The sequence below is a fragment of the Chrysochloris asiatica genome, unplaced genomic scaffold, assembly GCF_000296735.1.
Source record: "Chrysochloris asiatica unplaced genomic scaffold, ChrAsi1.0 scaffold00031, whole genome shotgun sequence".
Taxonomy (NCBI): Eukaryota; Metazoa; Chordata; class Mammalia; order Afrosoricida; family Chrysochloridae; genus Chrysochloris; species Chrysochloris asiatica.
Genome location: NW_006408549.1, coordinates 14,981,030 through 15,001,243, shown reverse-complemented (window position 1 = coordinate 15,001,243; position 20,214 = coordinate 14,981,030). Strand labels below are relative to the sequence as shown.

The 20,214-nt window shown below is 35.9% G+C and overlaps 1 protein-coding gene across 1 annotated transcript in view; it reads right to left on the bottom strand.

Annotated features, from left to right (window-relative positions):
- Positions 1–12,050, bottom strand: part of CALB1 (calbindin 1, 28kDa) — a 28,108-nt gene extending 16,058 nt beyond the window's left edge. Inside the window, exons 1-3 of the mRNA XM_006859230.1 lie at positions 11,809–12,050; positions 11,269–11,345; positions 6,494–6,568 (exon numbers count right to left, since the gene is read on the bottom strand). Of these exons, the coding sequence (XP_006859292.1) occupies positions 6,494–6,568; positions 11,269–11,345; positions 11,809–11,887 (231 nt within the window). The 5' untranslated portion in view covers positions 11,888–12,050. The remainder of the gene's footprint in view (positions 1–6,493; positions 6,569–11,268; positions 11,346–11,808) is intronic.
- Positions 12,051–20,214: the final 8,164 nt, after the last annotated feature.

Here is a 20,214-nt window from a genome sequence, read left to right as displayed (position 1 = left end):
TAGTCCAACTTCTCACTCTGTCCAGTCTTGTCCCTTCTCTTCCCTTCCACAGGTATTGATTCAAAGAAACCAAACCAAATCAAACTTACTGCCATTGAGCTGATTCTGACTCACAGCAATTTTACAGGACAGAGTAGATGTGGTGCTTGAAGCATAAACACAGGACCACAGATCAGTTTGAAATACAAGGTGGTGGTTCAAACCCACCAGTTGCTCCTTGGAACTCCTACACAGGGTTGTTATGAGTCGGAACCAACTCTATGGCATGTGACAATGGCAGCAACATAGGGTTCCCAAGGCTGTAATCTTTACAGAAGCAGACAGAAGTGGCTAGGAGGTTTGAACTGATATATCAGTTACCGGTGGAGCATGTTAATGACTGGGCCACCAGGCCTTATTGATCCAAAGAGCACTTCCCAACCTCCTTGTGCTTATCTTCAACTCAGAATCTGCTTCCCAGGAAATTCAATGGGTGACAGGGTCTTATCTTTCTTCTATTCTTAGTCACAACATGAATCCCTTGTGCTTTTTTGGGAATAGGTTGAAATCCTTTACTATGGCGCACCTGACTGAATTCAGAACCTACCAAATATGAGACATTGTGTTGGATACTGGGGATTCACATTCACTGCTAATAAGAATCTTACAGCTATTTTTAAGTTCCGTTGTGTTGGTTCCAACTCATAGTGACCCTGAATAGAGTTTCAGAGCAGCAGCTGGTGTGTTTGAATCTCTGAGTCTGCAGTTCAAATTGACCTTATGGTCAAGCATTTATCCTTCATTGACACACCAGGACTCCGGATAATGGAAGGTTAATTTCTAGTACAGTATGCATGAAAGGAAACTTTACTAGAGACATAGATATTGTTGTTTGTTGGTAAGTGCCATCGAGTTGGTTCTGACCCATAGAGATCTTGTATAGGGTTTCCTAGGAGTATCTGATGAGCTTGAACAGCCAACATTGTTGTTCAACCAACTTTGCAGTCCAGCACATTAACCCACAACACCACACCAGGACTCCACACCAGAGACATAAATGATGGGCATTAATACCTCAAAGTGGATATGAGGCTTAATTACTAAATATTTTAGTCAATCACAGTACACATTAACTTTCACACATTTTAGCAAAGCATTTACTTTTTAAAATTTGAAAATCAGAGAAAGTATTCCTCTGGGAGTCCTAGTACGGTGTTGTTGGATAAGCCACTGGACTGCTAAACACAAGGTCAGAAGCTCAAGCCCATCAGGGTCGCTATGAGTTGAAACCCACTCAACGACACTTAACAACATGAAAATGTGAGTTCAGGAACTTTGTTGTTGGCTGTCAAGTCAATTCTAACTCATAGTTAACCCAATTTGACAGAGTAGAACTGCCCATAGGTTTTGCTAGGCTTTAACATTTATGGACGCTGATCACCACGTTAGGCTCAAAGCATCAATCTTTCAATTATTTAGAAGGCAAATAATGTTCTCATAGAAATTTAAGGCTAATTGAGTTCAATAACTTGAATTTGACAAATTGTATAAGAAGTGGGAAAAGACTTGACATTCAGCAGAATGGTACATATTTTCTAATGTGTTATTGAAAAAATAATATCAAATGCACATGTACCTTTATTGTGCCTTTGTATATAATTGTGCCTGGGTTTACCTAGTTGCTTTGCTGTGTTATATTGTTTGATCTTGATACTCATAATAACCTTGTGAAGTTAATATATTGTCATCCATATTCACAGCTGCTAAAACAAAGGATCTGAGAGATTACATGTTCTCTTAACACACAGCTTGTAGCTTGAGCCAGATTTGAAGTCATATTTTGCTTTTTATGTTTTTGGGTCCCTCATCCCTTACCTTTATCACTCTCTACTAAAATCTTCCATCAGAAAAGTTTCCCCAGTTAATTATTTAAAATCTCTCTCCAGAGCAAAATCTTTAATCAGATATCACTGTCAGACATTTCTCCAAATTCTGAAGTAGAAAAGTAGTTCACAGGGAAAAATTACACTCACCAGGACTAAACTCAGATCGTCAAACATACTGTAGAAAAAAGAGGGAACGGTTCGAGAAGTGCTTGCTTCCCTGGGAGGATTGTTACAGTTTTAGGGTTAAAATAGCTTTTAGATCTATTTTTTCCCCCTATTGGATGCACTGACCTGCAAATCCAAACACTGAATTTGAGGATGGTAGGTTTCCACACTTTGCTTAATTTTAAGGGAAAGCTTACAGATATGACCTCCACTTAGGGAACTAGCTATACAGATGAAAGCATCAGAGAATAAAATTCTGTGAAATCCTTCCATTTTCATCTTTAATTGTTTTAACCAGCCTTCTCTGCAATAGAGTATAAGTCTGAACACTTTAGAACCTTTTTGACAGTCATGGTATTTGGTAAATATCTCAGAATTTCAGTGTTCCTATTAACAATGTCTTTATTACTGAACTGTATTTGTATGAACTTTATAATCTTTTTAAAGACAGGAAATTAAAGTTAAGAAGAAAGTATGTCTGTTCATTATTCTCCTTCTTGCATGTTTCTAAGTGGCCATTGCATGATGATGTTGGAAAATGTCAGTCAATATTATTAGGCCAAAACTATAAAAGCAATCGTTATATTTTCCAGTCTTTGAACAACATTTAAAGTAGAGTCAAATTGTTTAGGCCTGTTCTATCAGGAAAGGGAACTGCATCGTCATGGTTTGGTTTACTTTCATTGAATTAACTGAGCCCATCAGCAGTTGTATTAAATAGGACTAACATGTGAAAGATGAGATTTTTCATTCCTGTGGAGATTTATAGCCTAAAAAACCCTATACAGTGTTGCTATAAGTTGGAATCCACCTATTGGCAATGCGTTTGGTTTGGGATTTTAATATATAAGTAGATCCAACCTCTCTTTCCTTTGAACACCAAAGTTATGATGTACTTGACATGAAGAGCCAGATCTTTACACATTTTGGGAAACACAAGAGTTTTTTGTTCCTTCATTGCTGGCTGGGGTTTGTGTATTTGTGTCTGATGTTGTATACAGCCTTTCTTACTAAAAGAACATACATCAGTTTGGAAAGAGCAAGGATGAACTATTTCAACACAACTTCCTAGTGACACTCAATGGCATTTTCTCGCCTCCTTTTCTTCATTTGTTCTATAATGTTCATTTTTTTCCCCCCCCAATAATTTTTAGAACCTCTCTCTGTCACTTTACTTTTATTTTACCACCTTAGTTCTACTCTGGAGTCCTGGTGTGGTGCTGAGGGTTAATGCCCTGGACTGCAAAGTCATTTGAACCACAAGGTCGGCATTTCAAGCTCACCAGCCACTCCTTGGGAACCCTATACAGAGTTGCTATGGGTCGGAATCAACTCAGCAGCGCTTAACAACAACAGTTCTACTCTGTCCTATAGGGTCATCATGAGCTGGAATTGACTTGATGACAATAGTTTTTTTTTTTTGTTTTGGTTTAGACTGAACAGACATGCATCTGGACTATTGCAGTTCTCCAGTTCTCTCCAGCTAATTGCCATCTTTACCCCTCTGTTGGCTGATAACTGACTTTTAATGAAAAGAGCTCAGTAATCAGACTCAGGTCTAGGTTTATATACAGGTTTTGCCATTCCTTATGTGGACCTGGGACAAATCATTCAACCTTTCTGGGTTTCTAGTTCTTCATCTTTAAAATGAGGGCTCTAGCTAATTTTTTTAAAGAAAGCTTTTTATAGTGAATCAAGTGAAGGTTTACAGAGATTGTTAGTTTTACATTCAACAAATCACACACTTTGTTTCATAGTTAATTATTTTTAAGGGTCCTGGCTAGCAAAAAGTTCCATGCCTTGGAACATTAAAACTTTTTCATTGATTCTGATATGCTTCGCATCTCCCTCCAAACTTTCTATTTCAGCTGATCTGAAAAGTGTGTTTCAAGTGTTTTGACAAACTAACTTCTATACATTTTGTCCAACCAAAGTAAAATCTTTGTCACAAGTAATCAACCAACTGAAGCTTGAATCTTTATATTAATGAAGAAAATGCATACTTTATGTCTTATTTTTTTTAAAAGGGCAGAGTAGTTTAGAGAAACATGACTGGGTTCTGGTATGTTCGAACATGTATTATTTATTTATTTATTTTTTTACCTTAGACAAATCCTCTTGAAGCCTTAGTTTCCTCATCTGTAAAACAGATTCTTGTTTTATCTTTAGACTTATTTTATCTTATTATTATGAGGATCAAATGAGACAATGTAATTGGAAACACTTTATAAATTGCATAATATCATACAAAAGTCATTATTTTTCTGATAAAGTCCCTTAATTCTTCATTTCAGCTGCCTTTAACTTATTCATTCACTCTTCTTATGGGTCTTTATCTTTCTTCACATAGAAAGATATGACAGCTTTTCTTTTCAAACATCTGGGGAAGTTTCTTTCATCAAGCTTCCAAGAGAAGGTATTTGCTAAGCAACTCCTCACCTCTCATTCAAATTTGACCTCAAGTCACTTAAAAAAAATAAAGTCATGAAAGATTGGATTATATTAAATATAGTAAATCCTGTATTCACAGTAGCTTTATCCATATCTTTTGTTGTTGTTGTTGCTGAGTTCTGTCAAGTTGGTTCTGACCCATAGTGTCCCTGCATAGGGTTTCCAAGGAGCAGCTGGTGAGCTTAAACCATCAACCTTGTGGTTCAAACAGACTTTGCAGTCCAGCACATTAACCCACATCTCCACACCAGCACTCCTTTAAAGATGTAAAAATCCATGTGAATCAGAACCATGCCTTTTATATTACTAATATTACATAACCTACTATTGCTGGAGAAATTAGGTTGAATAAATTATTGAGCCCATTAGAATTCTTAAAGTTGAAATACGTCAAATATAAGGATGACAGCCATCTTCCTCTGCTAGAATTATAAAGCATGCAAAACTCTGAAATAGCTACGTCTATAATTTCCCTGATTTTAGATTTTACAACTAACTTTGAATAATTATATTTACCTCCTATTATTGTTCATCTTAAATTTATTTTATCTTTGATAATTTCATTTCCTGATTAGTTCTTTTCTGTTAATTTGTATGTCCCATTACAATTAATTTATCTATTTATATAATAATGAGTTACCATAGGCATAGGGGAAAGTGTATACCCCAGGGAAGAAATTTAATTACAAGGATAATAATAGTATGCCCTTCGTTAACTCTATTTGTCATAGCTGCTTAAAAATAAGTGTGGTTCACAGTTGCATTACAGGTGTCCTATAAGATTGATCACATGAAAACCAGGTTAATTCTCTGAACCAAAGGTAAATTGTAACTAAGTGCTATTGAAAGCTAGAATACTTCACAAAATAATACTCTTAGATCACTCTATTAAGAACATAATCATGCTTGTGATTTGACATCTTTTAAAATGTGACCTTATTAATTTTTCTGGACAAAGTTTCTATTTATTTTCTCTAGTAGGTTGTAAAGATAAAGCATTTGAAATACCAAGTCTGAAAAAAGAGAAACGACAGTTCTTTCACAAACATGAGAACACCACTGTAGGAGAATTGGTGCATAATCAAAGTTGTGCTTACTGGATTCATAGACAAACAAACAAACAAAAAAACTTGTCCTCCATATGATAAGTTAATGTCAAAAGATAAGATATAATATCCACAATTTTTACTTTTCAAGATGCAAAAGAAATCTGTGCCTACAAAAGATCATAAAATATTACTCACTTTAGTTAAGCTCTTGTGTTTTTAGTAAGGCCAACTGGCAATCTAAAATAAAAATTTTGAAACCAGAATGCAGGTTTTTGCTTTGAAAATGTAATAGGAATTATACATACATACATACACACACACAGATATATATGGAGCTCTGGTAGTGTAGTGATTACGAATTGGGCTGCTAACCTCAGGGTCATCAGTTCGAAACTACCAGCTGTTTCGCAGGAGAACGATGAGGCTTTCTTCTCCCATAAAGATTTATAGCCTTGGAAATCCTGTACAGGGTTGCTGTGAGTCAGAACTGACTTCACGGCATGTAACAACAACAACAACATATATATAATTTTATATTTTATTAGAAAACTTTATTTTTGGATGATAAGAAACACCAATTAGCTATGTACTTGTTGTTTGGGCATTTATTGAAGTAAGTTTAGGTAATGCAATGTGATTAACACTAACCTAGAAATTGGGGATTTTAGCTTCTTAGTACACCTGTACCAGCAAATGGTTGAATGACCAGAGAAAACTATTTAAGTCTTTTGGATGTCAATTGTTTAATGGACTAAATTTAGACTAAGGAATAGGCAAACTCTTAGGCCTCTTATTTTCAAACATTTTTTATTTTATATTAATGAACAGAAGATAACATGCTATTTAGAGAAAACAAGCCTCTCTAAATGGGTCTTGCCATATCATGGTTGAGCTGGATACAACTACAAAATGAAGCTTATTCACTCAAATTATAGTTCAGAAAAATGCATATCTCTCTCTTACCTCTACAATTCCTATTTTTCCATCATCCCTCTGCCCATACTGATCCACAAAAGTCTTCATTTCAGGTGATAACTCCTAAAATGACATAAAAGCAGGTAGGAAGTTTATTTTAAAAACAACAACACAAATATGCTTGTGATGGTGTTGAAAATTATTACAAAAATATCTGGAATTGGAACTATTTAGACTTATGCACACTGATGAACAATTCTTATAAAATTAGATATAACAGATACACAATATTTATGACTTCAAAATGAAAGAGTTATAATTATGACTATTATTTTTTAACCATTCACTATTATTTATCTTCTGCTATCAGTTTTGTGTGGCACTATAGGATAAAGCACTGGACCATAAAGTTGGTGGTTCAAACTCACTAGCTGCTCCTTGAAAACCCTATACAGGGTCTCTATGAGTCAGTACCAACTTGATGACACTTAACAAAACAGATGATCAGTTTTGAGAATATGTTGTCTTTTGAAAATGTAGTCAGAGTTATTTTATTCATAATCTATAGTGCATTTAAATATAACGATCCCTGTTAATGTACTTTAAACATTGATTTCTTCTGTAAAGATTCTTTCGTATTGCTATACTATCTTCCTGTAGTATGTCCCTCATTCTACCATTACATTTTCTCCATGGAAGGTGACAGTATGTATTTTCAGTTTGTATAGGTTAAAAGTGCAAATGTTGAAAAGTGACTCAGTAAGCAAAGAATTTTTTTTTTTTTTTAACATTGAAGGGTCATTAGTCGATTAAATACACTAAAAACAAAAATTCAGAAAGAAGCTATATCAGATAACGACTTTACCAATTTGTGCTTTTATCAGAGAAAAACAAAGTCAATGACCTTACATTATGCCACTGGCTAGTTATGCTTCAGAGTTTTCTACGTTAACTAACTTCCGGAGTTTTCAAGTTTGCCTTGTTTCCATTTTTTCCCAAGATGATGTTCTCCCTCCCATGTATTTTATTACACTAAGACATATTTAAGAGTGACAAATGTAATACTTTCTTCTCATATGGCTTGTTTTTATCATCTCTTCCATTGCTTATATAATCTCTTCACATATTGACACAGCAGAGAGCTATGAACTGTAAACTAGTGGTCTGAACATAGAACTGATATTCAGAATCTGAATTTTTACCCTTGGGTCTCCAACATAGTCCATTTAAAATAGCTCTGTTGCATTAACCAAAACCTATTTAAAATAGGTCAGCTCTTACTAATGTCCTACTGTGTATCCTTGGAAAAGGAAATTAAGGTCCCGATGTTCACCATTACTAAGAAGGTGATACACACAGACTTAGACTAGGAGTAGAAAAGTTAATGTAACAATATAAGGACTATGTTGAGAATGAATATCATTACTACTAGTACTACAGAGGAGGCCTGCTGTGGCGCTGTGGGTTAATGCACTGGACTGCAAAGTTGGTTTGAAACGCACGCCCATACAGGGTCACTATGAGTCGGAAATGACTTGATGGCACTTAACAACAAGTACTATAAATGCCATAATGAGATTTAAGGTAACAAATAGTAGCACAGTAATTTAATTATAATATGGTGGTGTTGGTGTTGGTGGTGGTTGTGTGCTGTGGAGTTGTTTCTGACTCATAGCAACCCTACATAGAGTATCTGAGGAGCAGAAAACCTCATCTTTCCCCAATGGAATGGTTGTAGTTTCCAACTATTGACCTTAAGATTAGCAGTCTGACTTGTAACCATTATGCTACCAAAACAAAAACAACCTTATCTACTATTAAAAAATTATAATTTGCCTTTGTTAAATTTGTATTATAGCAACAATTATAGGAAAATAAAGGTTTTTATTTTCCCAATGGCAATAGTGATACTACCAGTTCCTAGGTTTGTTTTTTTTTAAATACATACCTTAAGGTAACAAAAAAACCAAGTATTTATTCTTAAATCTGAAGAATTGCATAATAACACTAATAAAACTAAATAACTTGACTGTGAACTTTCTGAGAGATAATTATAATTAAATATGTTTTAAATAGTATAAAAGATAATAATAAAATAAACCTTTATAAAAATTAATGTACATTTAAAGATTAAGTTTATAAAAATGAGTGTAAACTTAAAGATTAAGCACATGCTTAGTGTAAAAGGGTTGCTGATGTTATTGCTAAGTGTTGTTGAGTTGGTTCCAACTCATAGCAACCTAGTATAGGGTTTCTGAAGAGCAGCTGTCTTTTGAAAATATCTGAACCACCAACAGTCCAGTGCCTTTCTTACCGCACACCAGGGTAGTTTTAAAAGAATCTATTTGGTTACTATATTTTATTGTTATTAAGACTTTAAAAAGTTGATAGGAAAATGGAATTTAAAAGTCAATGTGTTTTTTTCATGAATGTTTTGAATCTCATTCATATTTAATATTAGTGAAAATTTAGAAGTTTCACATTATTAATATGAGATGGTAAACAATTTTTCTTTAATAAGAAAATTTGTTATCATATAGCAAAAACGTTAAGAATTCTGGTTTATAGATTCAAACTTTATGTTAAAAAATAGAAATATACAAAAGTAGTTTTAATACAATGGTTGGTATATGTCTACTTCATGTACCTTTCAATCCAGATATTAATTTAGATTTTAACTATCCAAAGCATCTGTACATAATCAAAACACAAAATCAGAAATCATGGTTTTAACCAACTTGATATAATCCTTTAACTTTGCTCAAGTTTAGTATTATTAGATTGTAATCTAATAACTAGAGCTTCAACTATCTTAAAATTGGTGCCTAGATAGCAGAAAACAGTAATCTCTAAACTCTAAAATGCCCACATACAGACGTTATTTACAAAAAGGTATGGAAAAGTTAGAGAAGAAAAGGAAAAAATCTTAAAAATTCTGTTCTAAGTATTTAAATTTCCAAGATGAAAATAAATCTTAATATTAAAATCACATCTAGAAAAAAAAATAAAATGTAATTATTTAGTACCCAGAAGTAGCTTCCCAGGTTTTAATCTTAGAATCTATAGAAAATGAGACTTTTTCAATTCATTTATTTTAAAATGAGGAAAAGAATTTGTTTTATTTGATAAAGATATATAGAATTATAATGATAGTATTGCATGAATTTATGAATTTATTTGCATGGTACATGTGATGGGAGAAGGGTATGAAGAGTAAGAAATAGAATATAAACATTTTTTATTGATCCTATTGCATTATATTTTTAGATTTATATAACATTAAATCTGGGTAAAGCAGTCCTTAGAGAATGATTTGGTTTTAAACCAATTTGGTCGATGATTTTAGCAACTGACAGTTTAGTCCATTTAGAGCCCTCTGGGATTCCTTTGAATATGTTGTACAGAGATGTGTATTACACAATTTTCAATTTAGATAGAACCAAATGGTAATTCTATTAGCAAATTACGTGTATATAGCTCAGTGCTAAAGGTAGGGGTCTTTAAAAGAATCTCTGCACATACATTTTCCTATTAAGATATATACATACATAAGTACATATGAGTAGGTTTCAAAAAGTTCATGGGAAAATTCTACTATATTTTCATATCATTTTTTCAGGAACTTTTTGAAGTCCCCTCAAATGTATGCATGTGTGTGTGTGTGTGTATACACATATATACACAAATATATTCCCCAGCCCTATAATGTAAAGTTTCTTCTAACCATCGTCAGTCTGAAGATCATTCCATTAACCCAAATCCAGCATTGCCTTCTAAAAGCCAATCTTACATAAACTTCAATAGATTAGTAATGTTCTTAACCTCATACAACCTTTTCAGTACTGTTTAAAGCTGATCATTTTATTTTTATGCTTATGACACCTTTTCTTGGGAGTCCTGGTGTAGTGCTGTGGGTTAATTTGCTGGACTGCAAAGTCATTTGAACCACAAGATCAGTGGTTCAAGCTCACCAGCCACTCCTTGGAAACCCTATATGGGTTGGAACCAACTCAACAGCACTTAATAACAACAACACAACATCTCTTCTTAACAGGTAAATTTATACCCAAAGGAAGCCATTCATAATTTATAAGAATGGTCATTTGTTTAATTAAGTAATGGTTTAAATCACAAAGATAGCTCATATTGCTTCCCCTCAGAGTATCACTTTGCTTTTTAAAAATACATGGAATTTTAAAAAAATGTTGTTTTTTTATATCTCTAACTTTTGGGGGTTTTGCATTCATCAGAAATTAAGACATTTTCTTGCTAAATTCCTATTCATTATTGTGTTGCAAGTTGCCTAATTTATCCTCAGTGAGGAGGGTCAATACAGGACATTTGCTCATCTCATACACATCACATCAGTAATAATTGATAAGAGAGAGATCCTTCATCTGCAGATCTGTTTCCTGACCACCAAGGGGCAGAAATGTATTTCTACCCCCTCACTTTTCACACAGTTAAAAAAATAGAGAAGTTAAAAATTATCTAACAAACTCAGTGGTAGAGGTGATGATCTGCTAAAGGAACTCACACACCCACAGATTTCCTTTCAAAAACTATTTAAGAAAGTACAAGTATAGAATACATATTTTAAAAGCTCCGGTTTCCCTTGAGGAAATCTCTCTCTCTCCGCCTCTTTAACTCCCCACTCTTCCCTTTAACCAATTTAGAAGGACGCTCTCTCTCCCCTATCTCTGGCAATTAAGGTTTACATTCCCGGAGAACCACTTGACTCCAGAGGCTCTTTAGGAAAACCGAAAAATGCTTATTATTTTATGGCCGAAGGTCTTTTTCCTTCTCCCCAAACTTGAACCTACCAATCCAGCCTTCTTCCGCGCTTGCTGGAGCTCCTGGATCAAGTTCTGCAGTTCCTTCCCTTCCAGGTAACCACTTCCTGCAAAGACAAAGAGGTACCCAGGTGTTACACATCTCTTCCCGGTTCGCTTTCCAGGACAACTATTTTCCTGGCAACCTGGAGGCTCTTCCTAGCCTTGACATTGGTGAAAGTCCGTATTAACCCGCAACGCTTCCCTCCCAGTGTGTCAAACTTTAGATCTGCTGAAGGTACAAGAAGATGTTAGGTTCTGAACGCAGCCATGGAAACTTTGGGGGGCAGGGCCCCTTAATCCTATCTCTTGAGCTCTCTGTCCCCCATTTACCTTTGCCATTTCTTGGGAGAAAAGTTAAAGGTTTTAGGAGTACACAGAGACAGCACAAACTTTCAGGTTGATGGTTTGGTGGATAGCCAGGAGATAAGGGCCGGGGGAGGAAAAAATGAAGAAAAAGAATGAAGAGATCAGGATAGGGTAGAGGGTAGGAAACGGATCTTGAAAAATTTTAAAAGAGAAGATAATCACCGTCAGCGTCGAAATGAAGCCAGATTTCGAAAAACTGTGAGGCTGAGATCAGGGATGATTGCAGGTGTGATTCTGCCATTGTACAGCGAGTGTGTGTCTGCGAGTGTGCGTCCGTGCGAGTGTGGAGTGAGTGAGAACCTGAGTGTGTGAGCTGGGCTGACGAGGAAGACGAGGGCGCGGGCGCTGCCGGGCGCTGTCCTCGGTGCTGCTCCGCTCAGGCGTTCCTCTGGAGTTCTCTCCCTACACTCCGCACCCAGTTCTCAGCATTTATCCCGATTGCCCCAAGCCGGGCCACGCCTCCTCCTGCCTTTCATTCCTTACTCCCCGCCTCTTGCTAGCACCAGCCTTCTTCCCCTCCCTTCCAGTTTTCTCCTTTCTCCCAGGAAATCTAGCTAAAATGGGAGTTTGGGAATGCAGGAAGCAGCAGGTGGTAGGAGACCATTGGCCCCAAGACTGGGTTCTGAAAACAAAGGCACATTTCCTTTCAGCTACTCCTGGTCAAGAAAGAATCATATTCCTAAGTATTATAGTAAAATAATATACCTGAAAAGTTTTGCATGTCAGATAGAATAGGAAGGGAATGATGAAAAGAAACATAGAAGTGATGATAGTGTATGTGTGTGTGTGTGTGAGAGAGAGATGAGGAAGGGAGAGAGAGGAGGGGGAGATAGACATAGAGAATGAGAGATCTAGGACTCTTTGGCATTTTAACAAAGGTGAAATTTTGGCACGGATCCCATTAATTTGATTAATGTAAACAATGGAGTTATTGATATTAATAACCACCTATTTTGGGTTAGTGAATGTCAGCATGTGGGTGTTCCCATGTGGATGTTCCTTAAAAATGGTTTCTATTAACTAGTCTTGCCAACATGAGAATGCAAGATTATGTTGCTGCTGCTGTTTTTTTTTTCTTAAACTTGATTTAGCATTATAATTGGAAGAGGATAGAAATAAATAACAAAATTTTAAAATGTTAGAGAAGGAGGTAATCTTAGAGACACTATAATTTTCTTCTTTTGAGTTTAGAAGGAATGAGTAAACTGGAGCAAAGCAAAACCAACTATGTGGTCCAGGTTCACACTTAGGTGAATTAGTGCCCCAGACAACACCCCATTCAGTGGCCTTAACACATACACCTCATTACCTGTCTTTCTGTGCCAAGTAATTACTTTTGGGAAAATTTTCACAAACAGGAAGTTACCATTAGAGTTAAAAAAAAAAAACAACAACACAGAAAACTATCTCTTAACTAAATACATAATATGTTAAGCATTTACATATAATGTGATATATTTTAGATTATTTATTTTTGTTGTTAATTCGATAGAATTGGTTCTGACACATAGCAACCCTCTAAAGGGTTTCTGGGGCTTTAAAATCTTCATGGAGGAAAGAGTCTCATCTTTCTTCAAGGAGCAGCTAATGTACTAGAACTGCTGATTTTGTGGTTAGTAGTACAGTGCTTCTCCTACAGAGCCCCATGATCCCCATTATTATTTACATACAAACAATTAAATTATTTGATTTTGAGACTTTGAGGTCCATTAAAGATGTCTCCAAAATACCTTATTACAATGATATAAAACATGGACTTAAATTAGTGAACAATAACATTTCCATTTTTGAAAATTATAATTAATTTCATTGCTCAAAAAGCAGAATGTAAATCCCAAAAAACATTGCATGAACCATTTTAAAAGTAAAACAAAACAAAACCTACATGAAATATAATCTTCTCATTTCACTAACCTAAAGCAATGTTAACTTCATAATGTCTATGTAGAAATATTTAGGGATGCTGATCTTATCAGATGGGCTTGTAGGGAGGTTAGGAAGGAATGTGGAAATAGAAACCCCACCTTTCTTTTTCTAAGCTCTCCTTATTTGTGTGGAGTGACTTTTGAGGGAACGAATGCAGGTTAGTTCCCTGGTGTGGAGCTGTAGAATTAGCACTAGACTGAAAACTACAATGTCGCCAGTTCAAACCCACCAGCAGCTTCTCTGAAACCCTATACAGGGTCTCTATGAGTCAGAACCGACCCAACGGCACTTAACATAGATTATGGGAGCAGTGTGATGCTGTAGGATAAGTATTGGACTGCTTGCTACAGGTTGACAGTTTGAGCCCACCAACTATTCTGTGAGAAAAAGATAAGACCTTCTGCTCTCACGAGGCTTTACAGTCTCTGAAACCCTATACAGAGTCACTATGTGCAGAAACTGACTTCATAGTACTTACCAACCACAACATGTGATGCTGTAAGATAAGCACTAGATCGAAAGGTTGGTTTGAACCTAAAGGTCGGCAGTTCAAACCCACCAGCAGCTCCTTGGAAACCTTACACAGGGTCGCTGACTCCATGGCACTAAAACAACAACAATAAAGCCCCCTATAAGTCACATCTTAGTACTGCTACTCACCTTAAGGTAGTGGTGGTGGAGATTGGTGGAGTCAGTTAAGACTAATAGCAACCCTGTAGAGGGGTTCCAAGGCTGTAAGTCTTTATGGGAGCACAAAGCCTCATATTTGCATTTGAATTGCTGATTTTGTGGTTAGCAGTCCAGTGTATGGTAGTGGTGTGCCATAGAGTTGGTTATGACTCATAGCGAACCTGCATAGGGTGTCTGAGGCTATAAATCTATACGGGAGCAGAAAGACTCATCTTTCTCCTGCGAAACAGCTGGTAGTTTTGATCTGATGACTTTGAGGTTAGCAGCATGACTCATAACCACTACGTTACCAGAACTCCTTCACCTTGAGGTAATCAGTATTAAAAATTGCATGTTTGTACAAATGTAAAAATAACATGTATGGTTCTTTTTGTTGTTGATAATTGGTTTTACATAAAGGATTTACATTAAGTAATGTTAAGTACGTTATTCTGTAGCTTTTTATTATGAATTCAAGTGTATATCTCCAATTATTTTTGTACGGTTATGGGGCTTATTAGAGAAGTGAAGAGAGTACAATTCAGGATGAAAAAAGAACTCAGGACACAGCAATTCTTCATCCAGGAATGCATGTGGTCTGCCATACTGTGGGCACATCCAGGAATGCATGTGGTCTGCCATTCTGTGGGCACATCTCACTCTTGTCTTTGGAATCTCAGCTATATGGACCTCTCTCCTACTTGGGCAAGTGTGTGTTACTAAGCTCTTTTAGTCAGCCTGTAAAAATGTCCCAAGGGCACTTTCTGCAAGTCAGTCTCCTGCAATAGGCACACAGTTTTACTCAGTCTATGGGCCTAGATGCCTATGGCTGCTCCACGTAGTAGCCTTTGTTAAGTGTCTCTGTTGTCATCACTTTTCTAGGTAGGGATCTCACACTCCACTCATGTTCTTCTTTCTTGATGGTCCTGGAATCATCTCCATATCTCCAGTATTAATATAAACATCTAATCCATACTTCTTTTATAGTTGAATAACATTATATTTTGTGCATTAAACATAATTATAGATACTTGTTATTTCTAGCTTTGTACTGCTACAAGCAATGTTGTAATAAACTCATTAACAACCTGAGATATGCAGATGACACAACCTTGCTTATTGAAGGAGAATAGGACTTAAAATACTTGCTGATGAAGATCAAAGGCCACAGCCTTCAGTAAGGGTTGCACCATAATGTAAAGAAAGCAAAAATCCTTACATATGGACCAATAAATAATATCATGATAAATGGAGAAAAGACTGAAATTGTCAAAGACTTCATTTTGCTTGAATTAATTATTAACACTTATGAAAGCAGCAGTCAAGAAATCAAATGATGTATTGCATTAGGAAAATCTGCTGCACAAGACCTCTTTTAAGTGTTCAAGAGTCAAGATATCAGTTTGAGGGCCAAGATGTTTTTGATCCAAGACATGGGTATTTTCAATACTTCATATGCATGTGAAAGTTGGACAATTAATTAGGAAGATTGTTCTAAAATTGGTATATTTGAGTTATGGTGTTGGAGAAGAATATTAAAAACACCATGGACTACCAGAAAAACAAACAAATCTGTGTTGGATGAAGTACAGCCAGAATGCTCCTTAGAAGTCAGCATGGCAAGACTTTATCTCTCATTCTTCAGACATGTTATCAGGAAGGACCAGTCTCTGGAGAAGGACATCTTACTTGGTAAAGTAGGTCAGTAAAAAAGAAGAAGATCTGCAATGAAATGTACTGACATAGTGGCAGCAGCAATAGACTCATGTATAAGAACAGTGTAAGGACCAGGAAGTGTTTTGTTCTGTTGTATATAAGGTGGCTATGAGTCAGAGCCAACTTGACAGCAAGTAACAACACCAACACCAACAACATGCAGTTTAATGTATGTTGTTGTTTTTAAGTGCCATCCAGTCTGTTCTGACTCACAGTGACCCTGTGTAGGGTTTCCAAGGAGCGGCTAGGGGGTTTGAACTGCAGATCATGTGGTTCACAGTCCAGTGCTGAGTCTATAGTGCTACATCAAGAGTCCATACAGTTATCTTAGATCAGGAGTTGGAATGTCTGGCCCTTATATGGCCCTTATGGTAGTGGTGGTGGTTATGTGCTATGGAGTTGGTTCTCATAGGAATCCTGCATAGGGTTTCTGAGGCTGTAAATCTTTACAGAAGCAGAAAGCCTCATCTTTCTCCCGCAGAACAGCTGGTAATTTCAAACTGCTGACCTTGAGATCAGCAATCTGATTTGTAACCACTATGCTACCAGAGCTCCTAATGTGGTCCTTGTAGAGCCTGTAAAATCATTTGATCTGCCCCTGTTAAGGCAACCACAGTTCCAACCATCACATTGTTGTTAAGTGATGTCTAGTTGGTTCTGACTCATAGTGACCCTGTATAGATAGGGCTTCCTAGTAACTGGTGAGCTTGAACTGCCAAACTTGTGATTCAAACTGACTTTGTAGTCCAGCACATTAACCCACAGTGCCACACCATCCTATCTGGGGTGAATTAATGAAAAGTTTGACAACATATAGCAGTCTAATTTTTAAATTGATAAGTTTGTATGGCAAATGAATGATGTTATAAATCTCCAAATGATCTGGGGTAGAAAAAAGGTACCCCACCCCTGTCTTAGACACTTGTAATTTATCACAAGACTGTTTTTCCAAAGTAGTATTGTCAGCTAGAAAAAATTCAAAATTTAAATTTTATTACATATTCCCTGGCTATTTTATTAGGTTGTATCACTTTATAAGCAAATGGACTAGTTTTTAGGCTCAGCAATGGACTGTAAACCACAAAGATAGCAGTTCAAACCCTCCAGTTGCTCCTCAGAACCCTTATGCAGGGTTGCTATGAGTCGCAACTGACTAGTTGACACTTAACAACAACAGTATTCAGATGCCTATGGTGCTTTATTCTGATTATCCTTTCTAACTTCCTGTCATTCTAATGGATAAAAAATGAGTTATCATTCTTCCTTTCATTTGTATTCACTATTAATTTTTAGAACTTGCTCTTTGGAGACAGAATTTTTATTCCTTAGACTTTTTTAAACAATAAAAACATTATTTCATAAAGAAAAAAAATTTACTTTGAAATTGTTGTTGGCCCATTGTCCCAGACTGCTACCTTAAAGTAATATCTCTTCTCACCATATTTGCATTTTGGGGATTTCTAGATTAAGTTCTATTTTTTGGTTACAGTGAAGAAGTAGAAGTTCTAGACCTATTGATTTAAGATAACCTGAGAAATACTTCCTCATTCTGCCCCCAAGTCCTTTAGTGCATTAACTTAGATATAAAGGATATTATTTCATTTCTAGGATTTTGGGAGAACTATTACAAATACTTTTAATAAAGAGAAAGATTTTCCCATAAGATTGGTGTTTCTAAAAACAGCATTTTTATGATTTGCTTTATAAGTCTCATTACCCAACATTAAGGTAAATGGGTTTATGATCCAACATTGTCATAAAAGTAGAAGTAATTTACATGCAAAAAATAAACATTTATGGAGTAATTAAACTGCATTTCCCATTTCATGTTACTGAATTACCACATATCTGTTCACATTCAGGTTACCTCAATTCTAATTCACTATGCAAATTGAAAGACTCAGAACTCCCCAGATTTAATGAATACTTACTTAACTTTCATTAAGAAAACACTCAGAAATATTTTTCTAAGGATCCAGTTGCCTGCATAATATAATGAATCAGTTTCTATTTGCATCCTAGGATCTCATAGAAAAATCCTTAAAAAAAAAAAACAAACCCAAATCAAATCAGCTGTTGAGAAGATTTTGACTCATGGAGACCCCACGTGTTACCTAGTAGATCTGTTCCACAGAATTTTCTTGACTGTGATCTTTACAGAGGCACATTGCTAGATCTTACTTCTGTGGTGCTGTTGGGTGAGTTTGAACCACAAACCTTTAAGATAGGAACCAAGCAGGAACCATTTGCACCATCTAGGGACATTGAGGCATCTTTATATTGATGTATTAATCTTTCTGGAAGGAAATAATTAATTCACCTACTGGTGTTCTCAGAAGAGTCTTCATCAACAATATCTTGCCATTTGATGATATGATTTTAATGGTTGAAGGATTTTCATAGACTTAGTCACAGAAAACTTTATACTCTGGACTTGCTACACAACAACAGGACAAAATTTTATTCCATTCTGGGTACTACATTTTTAAGCATAAGAACTGACCAGGTGTACCTGATACAAGGGACAGTAGATAATTTGGAAATCTTTTCTGAATTGTAAAAGAGGAGGCAGACATTCTTGGCAAGGACTACAAGTGGCCTTCAGTACAGTTTATACAGACTTCTCTATGAATTAGAGTTCTACAAAGATGGGGATAAAAGTGGTAGGAGTCTATCTCAAGAACACTTACTTACTTATTAAAAAATGTTTACTGACCACAGTATATGGTGCAGTGGTTATGATGGTGAACAAGACAGAGTCTCTGTCACTGTGGGACTTACAGTCTAGCAGGAAAAAATGTGGAAATTGAGGCTGCATGACAGATTGCAATGAGGGTCGTATAGGGATTCATACATGGTAGCTGGTTGATGTCACGACCACTGTGATACCTCCTAACCCTTCAGTTCTATAACTCTGCTGGCTTTGTGCTTTGTGATCAGTAATATGACATTGCAAAATATGTTTCTAGCAAGGACTATCGATTGTGATTTTCTTGGTGACTTATTGGCCTATTTACAGTAATTCTGAAGTCTTGGCCTCATTAGCTTCGCTACTTATCCTCCTAGATAATTTACATTAATAATATGTCTGCTTTTTCAAAGATATGGAATTCTTTGATTTATGGAGAAAAGACTATTAAAATTAGAGACAAATTTTTTCAAGTTTAAAAAAAGTAGTTATATAAAGTCTGTAGACTCCTGCAATTCAAACAAATTTTCAACAATTCTATACTTGGTATTTTCTCACAATTTACTTCCTCTGAAATTGTGATAAAGTTTTACCAATAGTGTCCTACAATTGACAAATTATACCTTTTTATTACATAAAATAATAATGTATATTAAGTCAATGATATTTTAAATTTGATGTTTGTTGTTTCCCTTAAAAAAAAAATAATTCAGTGAGTACCCAATTGCATGAAGAATAGAATTTAAATTCCCCACCATACAATCCAAGGACCTACCCAATATATTTTCAGACTTCCAACATCATCCCTATAATGTCCAACTCTACAGACATGAAAAACAAACAAACCAAAAACTGAATATTTTAAGTATGTCTTCACACATGTTATTACCTTTCTTTGATGAATTTTCCTTCTCCCATTCATATGCTTGTCCCTGTTGGCATCTTACATATCAGCAGCCTTGCACAGGTAGTCCTCTCTTCATGTTGCACCAAGAAATACTACTTCAGTTTATAGACTTACTTTGAGTAACTCACAGTTTTCTGTTTTCTATCTTCTCTGCCTGGTTTCTCAACTCGACAAAGTTCTTATTTTCAAAGTGGTTTTAAGAGCTCCAAAAAAAGGAACTATATTCAGAAATTATATTTGACTAATTGCTGTTGTTGTTAGGTGCCATCGAGTCTGTACCGACTCATTAAAAACCCTATGCACAACAGAGCGAAACTGCCCGAAATGGGCCAACCTTACATTTGTTAATGCACTTGAGCCCATTATTGCTGCCACTTTGCCAATTCATCTAGCTGGGGGTCTTCCTCTTTTTCTCTGACCCTCCATCTTACCAAACATGATATCCTTCTCCAGTGACAGGTCCCTCCTGACAATAGGTCCAAAGTATGAGAAACGAAGTTTGGCCATTGTGACCTCCAAGGAGTGCTCTGGCTGCACTTTTTCCAACACAGATCTGTTGCTTCTTTTGGCAGCCCATGGTACTTTCAATATTCTCCTCCAACACCAGAACTCAAAAGCATCAATTCTTCTACAATTTTCTGTTTTCACTGTCCAGCTTTTG